The 14890-nt window shown below is 36.3% G+C and overlaps 1 protein-coding gene and 1 non-coding gene across 2 annotated transcripts; both read left to right on the forward strand.

The window, feature by feature from the left end:
- The first annotated feature begins 338 nt into the window (after positions 1 to 338).
- TRNAA-AGC lies at positions 339 to 411 on the forward strand. Its single transcript has one exon. It is a non-coding gene; the product is annotated as a tRNA-Ala (tRNA).
- An 11587-nt stretch (positions 412 to 11998) lies between these two features.
- Positions 11999 to 13162, forward strand: LOC121994750 (thaumatin-like protein). The gene has a single exon (XM_042548916.1). It carries the CDS (start codon positions 12010 to 12012, stop codon positions 12775 to 12777), a length of 768 nt encoding a protein of 255 aa, XP_042404850.1. The 5' UTR covers positions 11999 to 12009; the 3' UTR covers positions 12778 to 13162.
- The last annotated feature ends 1728 nt before the right edge of the window (positions 13163 to 14890 follow it).

Consider the following 14890-nt stretch of genomic DNA (forward strand, 5'->3'; position numbering starts at 1 on the left):
AGCAATACCTGAGCTACCACCAGTATCTTTCTTCCTGTGCGCATCTGAAACAATGCTTTGCTTTTTGGTCGCTGTTCACCAATTAAGAATCATAATTTTTGTGAAGTTGCTGATCTGATTAGGATTTGGCTGGCAAAAGAAATTATTGTGCCTCAAGAAAAATAGCAGGATGGATATAGGGAGAAACTACCTCCATCAGTTAACTACTAAATATTTCTTTCAACGCATGCTATTTATTATGTTATGCATGAACTTGTACAATTTAGTAGGATAGAAATTGTTGTCTTAGTTAAGTTTGTTTTATTTTATTTAATAGTTAAAAAATAAAAATTTCAAAAGGGGATGTAGCTCAGATGGTAGAGCGTTCGCTTAGCATGCGAGAGGTACGGGGATCGATACCCCGCATTTCCAAATGTTTTTTTATATATAATTGATTGATTTTGTCTAAATACATTTAAAAAATAATCATATTTTAGCTTAATTGAATGCAGGTGCGATAAAAGCAGTCTCAGTGCAAAATCGAGGATTAATATTAACGTTAATTATAAATTATTAAAACTCAATCAATTATTAAAAAAATATCATTTATATTAATTTATATGACATTATGAAAAATATTACAATTAATTAATGTGGTAATGATCTCTTATAATGAAGATTTTTTTAATATGTTTATAAAATTAAAAAAAAAAAGCTTAATAAAAAAGTTTGAATATATGAGCATAAGTTTGAAAATTAAGGTGGAGTCAATAATTAATCATAAAATAATATTGTATATTTGATCCTTTTAAACTAATTAAATAATAAATTATTAAATAAAAATTATATATATATATATATATATATATATATATATATATATATGATTTGTAACGTAGCATTCATAAAACAAAGAGTTATATGAAATTTTTTTTTAAGTGTGGAAAGAAAATTAGGTTTTAGAATTACGGCTACTTAAAGGAAACGATGGACGATGCATGTCCACGTTCATATGCACATCGTACGCTGACAAACTAAGAGCATCTCCTATGGATGAATCTTAAAAGTGAGGTTTTTTTCATTTCAAATATCTCATGTCATTATCATATCACAGGTAAAAAATTCTTATTCTTCTTTTGACTATAAAAAAATCTTTTTACAATTTTTTTATGGGATCCACACTTATAATTCACATATCTTATAAAAAAAATCATAATTATTTATTAATGGATCACTCTTTATTAAAAATAATATTGAAATTTATAAATTAAAAAAGAGTAGAACATTATATAACATTAATATAGATAAAAATAAATTAAACAAATGAAATTACAAATAATATTCACTATATGTCATATTTCTTTTTAATATTTTCACAAAATTTACAATATAATTTAAACTGATCTTCTGTCATCCCAGTAGTATCCTCCATAAATACTTCATACTCCTTCATTGTCATCTCGTGCTTTTACATCTCAATTCGCTTTCTTTGTAATTCTTCCCATTTTTACCACCTATTATCAAATTCCATGTCATCAATGTCTCTAGTTTTAGATTTGGCCTTCCGTTTCGCTGTCTTTTGCCCCATTGGATGAGTATCGACTTCACAATCATCTACGTCGATAGGAGCATCCGGATTGGATGAGTATGTGTACCCTTTGATTCTGAAGTCTTGGATTGTTTGTTAGCACGATGACCAACTCCCTGTGGAGCATATTTCTCACATTCTCTGATAACTCACCAAATATGTTCATAGTTGAAGGACTTGTTGTAATGATTTTCTTGTCATATTTTATGCGCTCTCATGGGCACATCTTTATCGCTCAATCCGCTTTCACGATATATATAAAAGTTATCGTATATGGTTGTAAATTCATTCACCATCGGATGGAGCCTATAGAAAATGTGATTTTATCTTCACCCAAAGTCGCTCCACAAATCCATCAAGTTGATATTTGTTGTAGTAATCTGCGATTCATTTCCAGAAAGTTTGATCCTTTTGATTATTATCGACGATTGGATTTGTGCTAATATTGATCTATGCCTTTGCAAGGTGTATCTCTTCGTCCATTGACCATTTTGCTCTTTTGGTATTAGACACACCCAAACTCGTTTCTTTGATCAACTCAGGAACCTCAGATGGTGTTTCTAATTCTTTGTCGGTCCCGAATACATTTATGCTAGCCTTTCGTGATTCATCTAAGAGCATTAATGATGGTTGTAGAGAAAAAATTCCATAAGAAGGGGGTCACATTACAAATTGATTTGTCATGGGCTGTCAATATTCGGGAGGATACATATAAAATAGAGATTGAGGAACATTACTTGAAGGAGTCGACAAGTTTTGGATACTTTAAAATTTTGGAGGAAATTATGGAATGTATATATAGAACATTTGGAATGTTTTGGGGGTAATGTGTGAAAGTGGAAATTTAAGAATATCTAACATGAGAACTTTGGGAAGTTGTATTTTCATAATTAAAAATATTTTTAAAACCTCCCCCATAATTTGGATCCATTTGAAAAAATAAAGGATGAAATAGATTTAAAAAATAAGAATGGGATGATTTTTAAGAGTAGGATAAATGAAAACAATAGAGAGAATATATATATATATATATATATATATAGAGAGAGAGAGAGAGAGAGAGAGAGAGAGAGAGAGAGAGAGAGAGAGAGTATATATATAGGAAAAAAGTTGATAGAAACAAAAACAAAAAAACCGTTGTAAACAATTCGCAGAAAAAACGGTCACAAAATTTTTTTAAAAAAAACAGTCACAAAAAATAAAACGGTCAAGCAAGGACAGTTAAAAAAATGGTCACAAAAATTAATTGGAGAACAAAACAAATAAAATCATCAAACTCCCAAATAACCAAACGGTCAAACCATTAAAAAATTATTTTTGGTTCTTAATGGGGCCCACTAAAACTCGAAAACCTGAGTTTGATTTATCGAACCCAACCAAAGGCTTTTAAAAGAAAAAACATGACTACAATGGTAGCTAGATTTTTTACACAATTTTCAAAAAGAAAAAACCTCCCAAAAAACCATAATAACGGTCAATGTATCATGTATTATACTCTCTAACTACCCCGGGCATTAGTATAACCATTTAAAAGTCAAGTAGCTAGTATTTTCGGGTCATAATAACGGCCAATACGTTAGATATTAGACTTTCTAATTGCCCTCGAGTATCAATATAATAGCTTAAAGGTCAGATAATTAGTGCCTCCAAATCATAATAACAATCGATGCGTCAGATATTATACTCTCTAACTGCCTTCGAACATCATCAAAATGGCAAGGTCCTAGACATTATATGTTCATATCGCTTACAGATAGACGTATAACAGTTTTCCCTTTTTTCTTTACTAATCTCTATATTCTGCGTCGTTCCCTTTATCTCCCAGGCAGGAATGTAAACGTTCTTGTGGTTTTCCTAAGCGACATCATCTTACAGGCATTTGTCTTGGAAGGAAAAAAATCGATTTCTATGATTTTACAGTGTTCCTTCAGCAGTTTCACTCATGAGTAATAGAATATCCTGCTCCTACTAGTATTACGTTGAACTCAAGCAAGGGCAAGATATTTCCTATTTCTGTGAAGGAATAAGGAAAGCGTCGTAGATATCAAAGGGACAATCAACAACACTTTTTAATCGGATTTTATTCGACTTCACTTTTTAATCCGACTTGAATGAGAGATATCTGATAAGATCCATATTTATCTCCAAGCTAAATCCTCTTCGACTCAACATTTTTAATCGGACTTCATTCAATTTCTCTCTTCAGTCCTATTCGAAGGAGGGGCTCTGATGGTATTCAAATTATCTCGAGCATTAAGAGTAGTTTTCATCCAAACAGTGTACATATATCTTTCATCAAGCATCATTAGTGTTTTCTGCCAAGTAGCATAAATGTCCTTCATTCAAACATCAGGAGCATAGTTTGCAAAATCATAATCTTACGAAGGATCAATTTGAAGTCAGGATCAGATCGGTTAGAATTAAATCATAGAATCGTACTATCCTACAAAAATTCTTTGAAACTTTATAGTGCATGATTAATATTTAGAAAAAAGAAATCTAAAATGGTTATTTACATATAAGATTAAAATTTTTGCATATACATACAATCATTGACACTAGACACCACATTTAACATTATTACATATATAAATTTAAATTAATTAGTAATTTAACTATCATTCTAGTACAATAATACTCAATAATATTTATATTTTTGAATAACAAAATTAAAGAATATAAAATTTCTACTAACACAATAGTAATAATTGCATCAACCTAAAGAATTCCCTTATTTCAAAAGATAACTTAATTTAAAAGCCAACAAATTGCTAGTGCAGTTAGTATCAATGATCAAATCTAAGTTTTAATGAATGACAAATGGATTAAACTTAGGTGTAGTATGATCTAAACTTTCTACCAAGTGTACAAATCTTGACGAGTCTGACACCAGACTAAAATCCAACTAAGTCTGGAAGACCTGATATCTAGTGTAGAAGTCCAGATAGGTCAAGGAGTGACTCGATATTTAGCGAAAATTCTAGCTAGGTCCGCAGGACTTGACAACTTACCAAAGTCCAGTTGGGTCTGTAGACCTGACAACTGGCGGGAAGAATTAGTGGGCCAAAAGAGAGTTAAGCCATTTTGCATGGTAAGTAATGTAAATCACTGGAGGAGAGCATTCCAGTGAGGACGAGTCCCAAGGGGACTTTAGGTGATCGTCCAATTTAGGTCCATTTTGGATGCATGCCTAAACTGAGACCATGACTAGGTCCTGGTCTCGGACAGACAGAATTTAATTAATAATGCTTATAAATTGTGCTAACTCTGTTTGTAGGGGTAACACTTTTGTAGGGGTAAAAATGTATTTTAAGCCTTGGATGAACAGTGTTGGAGGCGCCCTGGATAGACTGAATGCGGCTTCGTACATGGTTATATTAGTACCCCAGGGTAGTTTTGATGTGGTCAACTAAGTTCAGTTAGGTTCTGTTGTGTTTGATCCTCGTGTCTAAGTGTGCAGGAGCTTAGGAATACAAGAAGTCGAGCGGAAGATGCAGTTAAAGAGAAGGATGACACGGGAAGGGAGTTGACGGGCTCAATGCATCCCAAGGATGAGATACTACAGAAGTGTACACCTGCAGACGAGAAGGGCGCGCGCGGCGGTCTAAGGGACTAGAAGCCGGCGAGGAAGGCTGCTCGAGGAGAATGTCAGAGTTGAGTTTGGGTGAGCTCTACTCCGGTTAGCCAGAGAATCACCTACACGAAGAACTACTCGAAGAGATCAGCTTTTCAGCTGAGTTGCCCTATGAAAGGCACCTTCCATAGATGGAAGACTCATTCGATGAACAGTGCGAAGGCACCTTCCAGCCTATTGAAGGCGTCTTCCCTAGCGGTTAGCCGAAGATAAAATTTTATCTTCAACGTAACGATAATATTTGCCACGCTAGAAGTGCCTTCCACCCTATTGAAGGCTCCTTCCAGCTTCGGATAGAATTTTTCAAAGGCTATAAAAAAGACACTTGAAGATAGAAATAATTCAACAACTTGAACAACAAGTATTGTACACTTTCCTAATCTTTCTTTTGAGCTATCAACTTCTATAAGAAGCTTCTCCGCCTGCAACAAATGAGAATTCTAGTGGAGCTTTTTTCAACGTCTTGGATTAACAACCACCTAGGTTGTAATCAAGTAAATAGAATTATCCTCTTACTTACTTTATTTAGTTGTTGAATTAATTCATTATTATTGTGCTAGTATAATTTAATCAAAGGATCGATAAATGAGTTTTTTTTAGGCAATTCACCCCTCTTGCAGGTCTCCCGTGCTAACAATTGCTATCAGAGTCAGAACGCCTCAGAAGAACTAACCACCGATTGAAGCATCGAGACATGGCCGAACCAAGCATCTACCCGCCGAAGTTCAAAGGAGAATTCGTGAGATGGAAGAAACGCATGGAGGTATTCTTGAAAATAGACTTTGAGTTGCTTTTAATTATTAAATATGATTTTATAGCTCCCAAAGACCCATAAGGAAATGAAAAAGAAGAATACCAATGGACCAAGAAGGAGCAAGCAGACTTCGTAGCAAATTGATGAGCCGAGTTCCACTTACTTAGCGTACTTCCACCCAGGAAGTCAATCGGATCGGAGATTACGAATCAGTAAAGAAACTTTGGGAGAAATTCCTAGAGCTACACAAAGGAACCTCTGAAGCAAAGCTCATGAGACGGGCCTGCTCTGGAACTAACTAACCAACCTCCGAATGGAAGAAAGTGAAATAGTCGCACATCAGCACTCGAGGATCACATGCAGAACTTATCATCGGACTCACGAATCTCAGAGAAAATATAACAAACTAAGATTCATTAAGACACACTTTAAATGCATTTCTTAGGACACCCGAGAGGACATCGATAATCAATTCGTTTTATATATATAAAGACCTTGAAGTTAGTTCATTAGAAAATCTATTTTCCACTTTTGAACTTTACGAATTAAGATGTGTAGGCTTATGAAATAAAGAAGAAAAGGCCGTCCACAACATAGCTCTAAAGGCCAACCAGAAAGGCGAACCAAATTCAGACTCCGAAGAATCAATCGACCAAGATGAAGCAGCATTATTGGTAAGAAAATTTAATAGGTTTATTAAATCTAATAAATTTAATAAGTTGAAGGCGAAAAAGTACTTTCAAAGAAAAAGAAAGGTCTGATGCTACAACTGCCGAGGAGAAGGGCACATCAAGGACGACTGTCCCAAACTGAAGAATAAGGAGAAGGACAAGGGCAAAAGACCAACAAGATCAAAGCACAAGATCTTGAAAGTTACATGAGATGAATCGTCGTCCTCCAAGTTCAAGATTAAAGTTTACGCCAGACTAGCTCTAATGGTAGACCACCATGGAGAAGATGAAAGTAGCTCAGAGATGAACATCGATGAAGGGGAGGATTATCAGAGGAAAGCTACGATGAAGGGGGAGCATCAGAACATGAGGTAAGTGAGGTATATGCGCTATCTCCCAAGCAATTTTTCGAAGTAGGGCTAATGAACTTGGTAAGAATGATATTCACTAAGAGAAAGAAGGATTTTACTAAGAAGGATATGCAAAAGATAAAATCTATCTCTACCAAAGCCAACATCACATGCTACAGGTGCAACAGAAAGGGACACTAAAGCACGAGGGCCCAAATCTCAAAGAGGACAAATCAAAGAAATCCAAGAAGAAGAAAACCCTCAAGGTGACTTGGGACGAGTCGTCCTTGAGGGAATCATACAACGAAGAACCAAAGCAGAGTAGCTACCTTGCACCGATGGCAACCAAACAGAAATCAAAAAGCTAATCATAACAAGAAAACAAGTCAAAATACGAATCGAGCCATAAGTCTGTACTCGTTTCTAACGGTTCCAACGAGGTACAAACTATCTTAAGCAAAAAGTTCTTTAGAATTATTACATACTTACATAGAAAATTATCTGCTTCTGAAAACCAAATAAATGTACTTAGTAAAGAAAATAAAGAACTTAAAAACCAACTTGATCTAAACGTTAAAACTAAACAAACTGAAAATGTAAACTCAACCCAAGTTATAAAACTTGAGGAAGAGAATTCAACACTGAAAGATGAAATTATAAATCTCAAAAGTCTACTAGAAAAATTTACAATGAGATCCAAAAATCTTGATTTAATATTTGAATCTCAAAGAGTTATCTATAATAAATCCTGACTCGAATACAAAACCAACTCAAATAAAATATTTACCTTATTTTTCAGTTAGAACAAAAACCAAATTAAATCTTAGCTTCCAAAAGCTTGTCTAACCAAGCAAGTAGGACCTAACCAATATTATATATCGAAAAATAAAATTCACTGCCTAAAAATAAAATGAAATAAACCTAACAAATCAAAATCAAAATTGAACTATAACAAATCAAATCAAAACTTGAACTGCAAATTTAATAAATTAAACTCAAACGTAAACTATAAACTTAATTCTAACAAATCAAATTCAAACTCAAGCTATAATCAAGCTTATTACAATTACAAAATAAATCAACATAAACCTTAAACTTGAGCCCAAGTTTAATAATTCAGGGAGATGCACCAAACTAGTTAGCACCTCTAAAATAATAGTTTACCCGTCTAGGTAATTAGGACTAGATTAAAAAAATAACTTGACTTTTGTCCAACCTAGTATCAGGGTGGAACAAAATGATAGTATGATAGGGAAGCTTAGTCTAGGGAGTTAAGTAGGGTAAGGCATACCCTTCTTGGTCTACTAAGCTAAGTGAAACTAATCGAAACTACCTCGCCAAATCCTAGCTTAACTAGACCAAGGTTTATCAATAAGAAATTAAATGTCTAATTTCTTAAAAAGGTTTTATCTAGAAATGGGCATTGCTCCGATACCCAAGAAGGCCCCCATGCCTCGCCACAGTCTAGAAGCCAATTTTTGAAGTGTGCTTAGTAATCAATTGTAGATCTCTAAACATACTTTGATTTAATATATTATAAATCTCATGGTTTAACCCAAGTCAAAAATTATGACCTTTTAAAGCTTCTATTGATCCTACTCCGATCCTATTCTGATCTTGCTCCAATCCTACCAATCTTGCTATGATTCTACCGATCCTGCTATGATTCCACTACAAAAATTGATTTTGCATTATCCATGATTGATTTGGTGTTCTGGTTCACAGGATCATACGATCCTATGATCCAGGATCGCCTGGATCGTGATTTTACAAACCATAATTAGTAGTATGCTTTATTTGAAAAGTATATGTATAGCTTCTACCAAGCATAAGGTAAAACTCCACTAAGCATGAAACATAGCTTCCACCAAGCATAAAGAATACCTTCTACAAAGCATAAAGCATACCTTCTACCGAGCATAAGGTACAACTCCACTTAACATGAAGCATACCTTCTACCGAGCATAAGGTACAGCTCCACCAAACATAAAACATAACTTCTAGGAGACGGACGACACCTTGAGTATTGTTCATGGAAGGCGCCTTCGAGAGCTTGGAAGACACCTTCAGTTAAATAAGGCAGAAGACTTTGTCAATGATAAGGAGCAGATTTGTCGGGATAAAAATTTGCCTATAGAAAGACATCTTCAGTGCTATGGCAGGCGCTTTCTATCCCTTATAAAAGAGGATCTTGACCAAGGCTTCAATATCAACTCTTCTACAAGCTTTTACGCATCTGTTTGACGTTCCAACTGCTCCGGCTTCCTGCTATTGCTCCTCTACGACATTGCTACATCCAACTACTGCTGAGGAGTCGTCCAATACCAAGCCTAAGCTGATCATCCTCAAAAAGTGTTGGGTGATAAAAATTTAATCTTATACTTAATTTCTACATAAAATAAAATTGTAGCGTGTTATACTTGTTCTGATTTTTCATTATGCTCATTTTCCCTCTTCTGGCCGTTCCAGAAGAGGATTACAGTAGATTGTCCATCGATACTATCCGTGGGATCGTAGATTTTGGAGTAGGAGTCACCGAAGGTTCTGAACCAAATAACCGCTTCTACCGAGCATAAGGCACAACTTCCATCGAGCATGAGATAAAGCTTCCACCGAGCATAAGGCTCAACTTCCACCTAGGGCTATAAATGAACTAGACATTTATGAACAAGCTTGGTCTTGACTTGGTAAGAGCATTCAATTCATACAAGATCAATTAAATAAATAAGCTTAAGCAACTCGTTATACAAAACAGCCAAACTTGAACATATATGTGTTCAACTCATTAATGTTCGCGAATAATGTTCATGAACAATGTTGGTGAACCATATTCATTAATAAAATTTTTATCAACATACTAAATAAATAAATAAAACTTTTAAAATAAAGAAACAAGTTTGAATTATCAAGCTTAATAACCAATCAAACAAGCAAAAGTTTCAAACAATCAACAAGTTTGAATTGAGAGCTTGATAACATCTAATTGAACCAAGCTCAAGTCAAGCTTGAATTGAGAGCATGATAACATCTAAACAAACTAAGCTTGAATCAAGCTCAAGCTTATAAAAAATACACCAAGTCAAGCTTGAACAATCATTTTAAAGGCTTAATTCATTTTAGGCTCAGGCGACTTAACTTGATTACCTTATCAAATAAGTTTGAACACTCCCAAAACAATTAACTCGGCTTGGTTTGTTTACAACCCTACTTCCACTGAGCATGAGACATATCTTACACCAAACATGAAAAGTATCTTATGTTCGGTGTAAGATATGTCTCATGCTCGATGGAAGTAGGGTTGTAAACAAGCCAAGCCACGCTGAGCTTATCCTACTCCTCCTCCTCCTTCTTTTTCCTCCTCCTCCTTTGATTGATGGCTGACTACATTAGAGGAGTCGTACCGGAGAGCCAGCTCAAGCACTAATCTATGTTACTTTTCAAGGCATCAGATCTCATGATTTGGAGGCAGATCTAGCTTTCTCTAGAGGCGCCCGAGTTAAAGGAAAAAGGAAATCATCAGTAACCAAGTCAAGCCAAATTGAGTCTAAAATGAATCAAGTCATTGAAATGATTGTTCAAGCTTGACTTGATTTCTTTTTTATGAGCTAAGCTTAGTTCAAGTTTGACTTGAGTTTGATTCATTTAGATGTTATCGAACTCTCAATTCAAAATTATTTTATACTTTGAAACTTTTATACTTTAAGCTAGTTTAGTTGATTATTGAATTTTCAATACAAACTTATTTATTCATTTTGAAACTTTCTTTATTTATTTAGTATATTGATAAAAATTTTATTTATGAACATTTTTCATTAACATTGTTCACATACATATTCACAAATATTAACGAGCTAAATACATGTGCTCAAATTTATTTATTTAATTTAATAAATTGTTCAAACTTATTCATTTAGTTAATTTTATATTTATTGAACGAATATAAATAAATTTTTATCAAATTAAATATTAAATTTATTTTTTTAAAAAATATTTTATTTATAGTCCTATCCATGGCAGCCATCTTTCACCGTTTGGGCCGCATGATCACTACCTGGCCTGGTCTAGGCGGTGGCATCCAAACATCGGGGGCTACAACACAGTCAAGATCTTCTGAACCGTAATTTACAGTCCAAAGAATAGATCATATAAGATGATTGATTGATAGGGATAAATCTTAATTTGCGGTCCAGAAAATTGTGCTAGGCTACAACGTGGGATAGACTTCGGCCCCGGCCCACCAGTGGTGGGTGCAGAGGGATCCGGTGCTCCGCTAATATAGGAGCTTTTGTCCTCATCCACTAATGAATACTATAATGTCTTCAAATAATTTTGTACTTTGATATCTCATTCTAGAGAAATAATTTTATAATAGTATATATGCAAAATAATCATTTATGTCCCTATACAACGTATAAACTTTGAAAATCAATTTTCAACGATAAACGTAAAGTCAAAGAAGTTAGAAATCCATTCACTACTATATTGACAGTTAGTTTGGGATTCTATTATTCTCAATCTCAGAAAAAGAAACATCTCGATAATTCAAAAATCAATTTGACTAATTATTAGAGATATACAACATAATCGGCAGAGGGCTTTCAACTAGAAACCAGATATTGCAATCCAAATGGTCAATTAAGTCAAAGTCACGAACGACAATTGCATGAAATTAAAGTGTCTTTAAGAAATCTTGTACAGAATGTTTATTGAAAATCTATCATTTTTGAGGACGTACGAGAGTCATCCTTGTAAATATCTAACCAAACGTGTTCACGACGGTTTCTCTTATTTTCCACAAATCTATTATTTCTTCCCAGAAGTCCCCAATCCATACGAAGGTCTTTTCATATTTAATTATTCTGTGATGGTCATTTCATACTTATTTTTGCACACTAATTTCTTTAAATTTGATGCAATATTACTTAATTAATCAATAAATAATTAGATTAATTGATTGCACCATCTCAATAATATCCCACTTGGCTTCCCCCATGAATTCCCACAAGCTTGAGCATTAGAAATTGTAGTCCATTATGGTTACATCAACCACCGCCGTGCTCTGTTTCTTCCTCTTCCTCTTCCTCCTCCCTCTCTCCATTAACGCCGCCACCTTCCAGATCATCAACAACTGCTCTTTCACCGTTTGGGCCGCATGGGCCACCACCGGCCCTCAGGCAGGCGGCGGTAACCAACTCAACTCGGGTCAGTCCTGGACCATCAACATCAACGCCGGCTCCACCGGCGGCCGCATATGGGCACGCACTGGGTGCTCCACTGACGGCAGAGGCTGCCAGACCGGCGACTGCGGGATGCTGCAGTGCCAGGGCTACGGCCGGGCGCCCAACACCCTCGCCGAGTTCTCCCTCAACCAGAGCAACAACCTCGACTTCTTCGACATCTCCAACGTGGCCGGCTACAACGTGGGGATAGACTTCAGCCCCACCACCGGCGGGTGCCGAGGGATCCAGTGCTACGCCAACATCGTGAGGGAGTGCCCGGCGGCGCTGAGGGCGCCGAGGGGCTGCAACGACCCCTGCACCGTGTTCGGGACGCCGCAGTACTGCTGCACCAATGGACCGTGTGAGCCCACGGATTTTTCAAGGTTCTTTAAGAAGCGGTGCCCGGACGCCTACAGCTACCCGCAGGACGATCAGACCAGCACGTTTACCTGCCCTGGCGGCACCAGCTACAGAGTCACCTTCTGCCCCGGACACGTTCCTAAAATCACGCAGGGCAACGATAGCAATATTGTCAATATTGGCAATATTAAGCTCGTAGTTACTATAAGATTAAGCCAATAAGTTTTACAAGGATCTACTGGACACGTTTCTACGATCATGATGAATAAAAAATAGTATGCTGAATTCAACGTAAGGTCTTCGCAGCGACCTTACGTGGATTCGCTAATATTAGCAGCTCCCCAGGCGAATCCAAATGGCAAATGTACAGACGGGTCTATAAAGGCGATGCAATCTTTTGATGCTTGTACTTGATCAGGGGAGGCCCTCAAGTTCATTACAGCAAAAGGCGAAGCTCTCGCCCCCAGGACCCCCACCGATCGGATCCACGGCCATCGTGAGGGAGGTAAATCGCAGCACCCGAGCTAGCATGGGACGGACCGGGTGGGATACAGGGATAGGGGATTTATTCCCCCGCTGCCACTGAGTTTCGACCCGATGGCCTCATTACAGCAACTGCCGTCCCATACCGTCTCGGATGACCCACGGGGTCAAGGCCCTCAAGTTCATGCATCATGGGTAGGATGAATTAGCCCCTACCTATTTAATAGATGGGGTACAATCCTTCCGATCAATGAATGGGCAGGGATTCCGGAGAGGTGGGTTCGATGAACATGTCTAATAGGCCTGCCTAGTCGTGTGATTATACACAACCTATTGACAATTTATAAAAAGTGAAATTATCACCTCGGTGATCTCTTCAGGATGACTCACCATTATATGAGAAAGATAAATTATGAGGACTTTACCCAACAATATTAATGTATACAAGAAAATTATGTTGTAATAGTTACTGGTTCGTACATGTTATAACAGTATAAGAAAAACTATATTTTAATAGCTACTGGTTAGTAACTCCTGCAACATAGAAAATTATGTCAACCATATAATACACATTGGTCTGTTGACTTGGTTACGGGCCTAGGTCAGGTCAAGGCCAAACCCAACCAGGGGGAAGCCTAGTTCGAACAAATAATTTATAAATACTCAAAATTCAAGATTCATCTCATAACTAACCCTAAATACGTTCTTATTTTTATGAATACTAGCTAGGGTAAAAGTTACAAGTGATTTTGATTCGTGAAAATAATTATTTTATTTCTTTTATGGATTTTGCATGTTGATACAGTGAATAGGGTGGGACCCTCAATAAAATATGATGGTCAAAATCTCGAGGGATGTGACAATGAAAGTCCCAAAGGGATTAACTAATTAAGTGACTTTTCTCCTCTAGTTGGACTGGGCTCTCCCACTGATTGGGTATGCGATTTGACTGGGTTTACTTACCAAGCATATGGTAACCACTAAATGGGTCGAATCGTCGAAAGTCAACTCAACCGCACTAATACTTAGTCCCTCATAGCTGATCAAACCCTTTTGAAGGAAAGTTTCAATAAGATAACTAAAAAAGATAAGGCCACACTGAAACATCATTGGAGCCCATCAGAGCCTTAAAGCCCCCAAACAAGTCCATCATCGTCGGCTTAATAACTCTTATAATGTCATGTGTAACTACTGTCAGGGAATATTCTTTGTGCACCGTGTAAAATGGATGCTTCCATTCCATCATCTACACGCAGAATCAGTTTGTACGATTTAGGAAAGACAGCGGGATGTCATTATGGTTAACATTATTTTAATAACATGCCTCGTTATTCATAATAAGAGAAACAACACTATATATAAGAGTCCAATTCTTCCTAAGTTCTCCCATCGCTCTCCATTACTTTTCATTACTATTCTTGGATCGCCACTACGAAGCCTCCCCATTTGACTTCAGTGTCATTACGTCGGGGACCCCTCCCCAACCCATCTACTGTATTTTCCTCTCCTTTTGCTCTCTTTGACGTTCAAGTTTGCTCGTGAGTCGTGCCATGAAACTCCTTCCAATTGAGATTCTCTCACGGTCAGTAGGTAAGTCACATCATCAACTGTCCATCTTCATCAACGGTAGATAGGAACCCATGCTTTTATTTCACAGTAATAATAACTCTATTTCCTATAAATTTATATTTAACAATTATTCTAGTTACGAAATTAATTATAAAATAACCATTCTAAATTTATGAAAATACAAATCAATCATTTTAAACAGCCCTACACAAGCCGACCAACTGATTGGGTTGTCCTATTTCGTTGACCAAGTATAATTGTTCTACTTGATTAATTTAGACTA

This window comes from Zingiber officinale, chromosome 1B (assembly GCF_018446385.1).
Source record: "Zingiber officinale cultivar Zhangliang chromosome 1B, Zo_v1.1, whole genome shotgun sequence".
In the NCBI taxonomy this organism is placed as follows: domain Eukaryota; kingdom Viridiplantae; phylum Streptophyta; class Magnoliopsida; order Zingiberales; family Zingiberaceae; genus Zingiber; species Zingiber officinale.

Bases quoted from the DNA above. Each gene is read 5' to 3' on its own strand.
- LOC121994750 (XM_042548916.1), top strand. From the start codon at position 12,010: ATGGTTACATCAACCACCGCCGTGCTCTGTTTCTTCCTCTTCCTCTTC.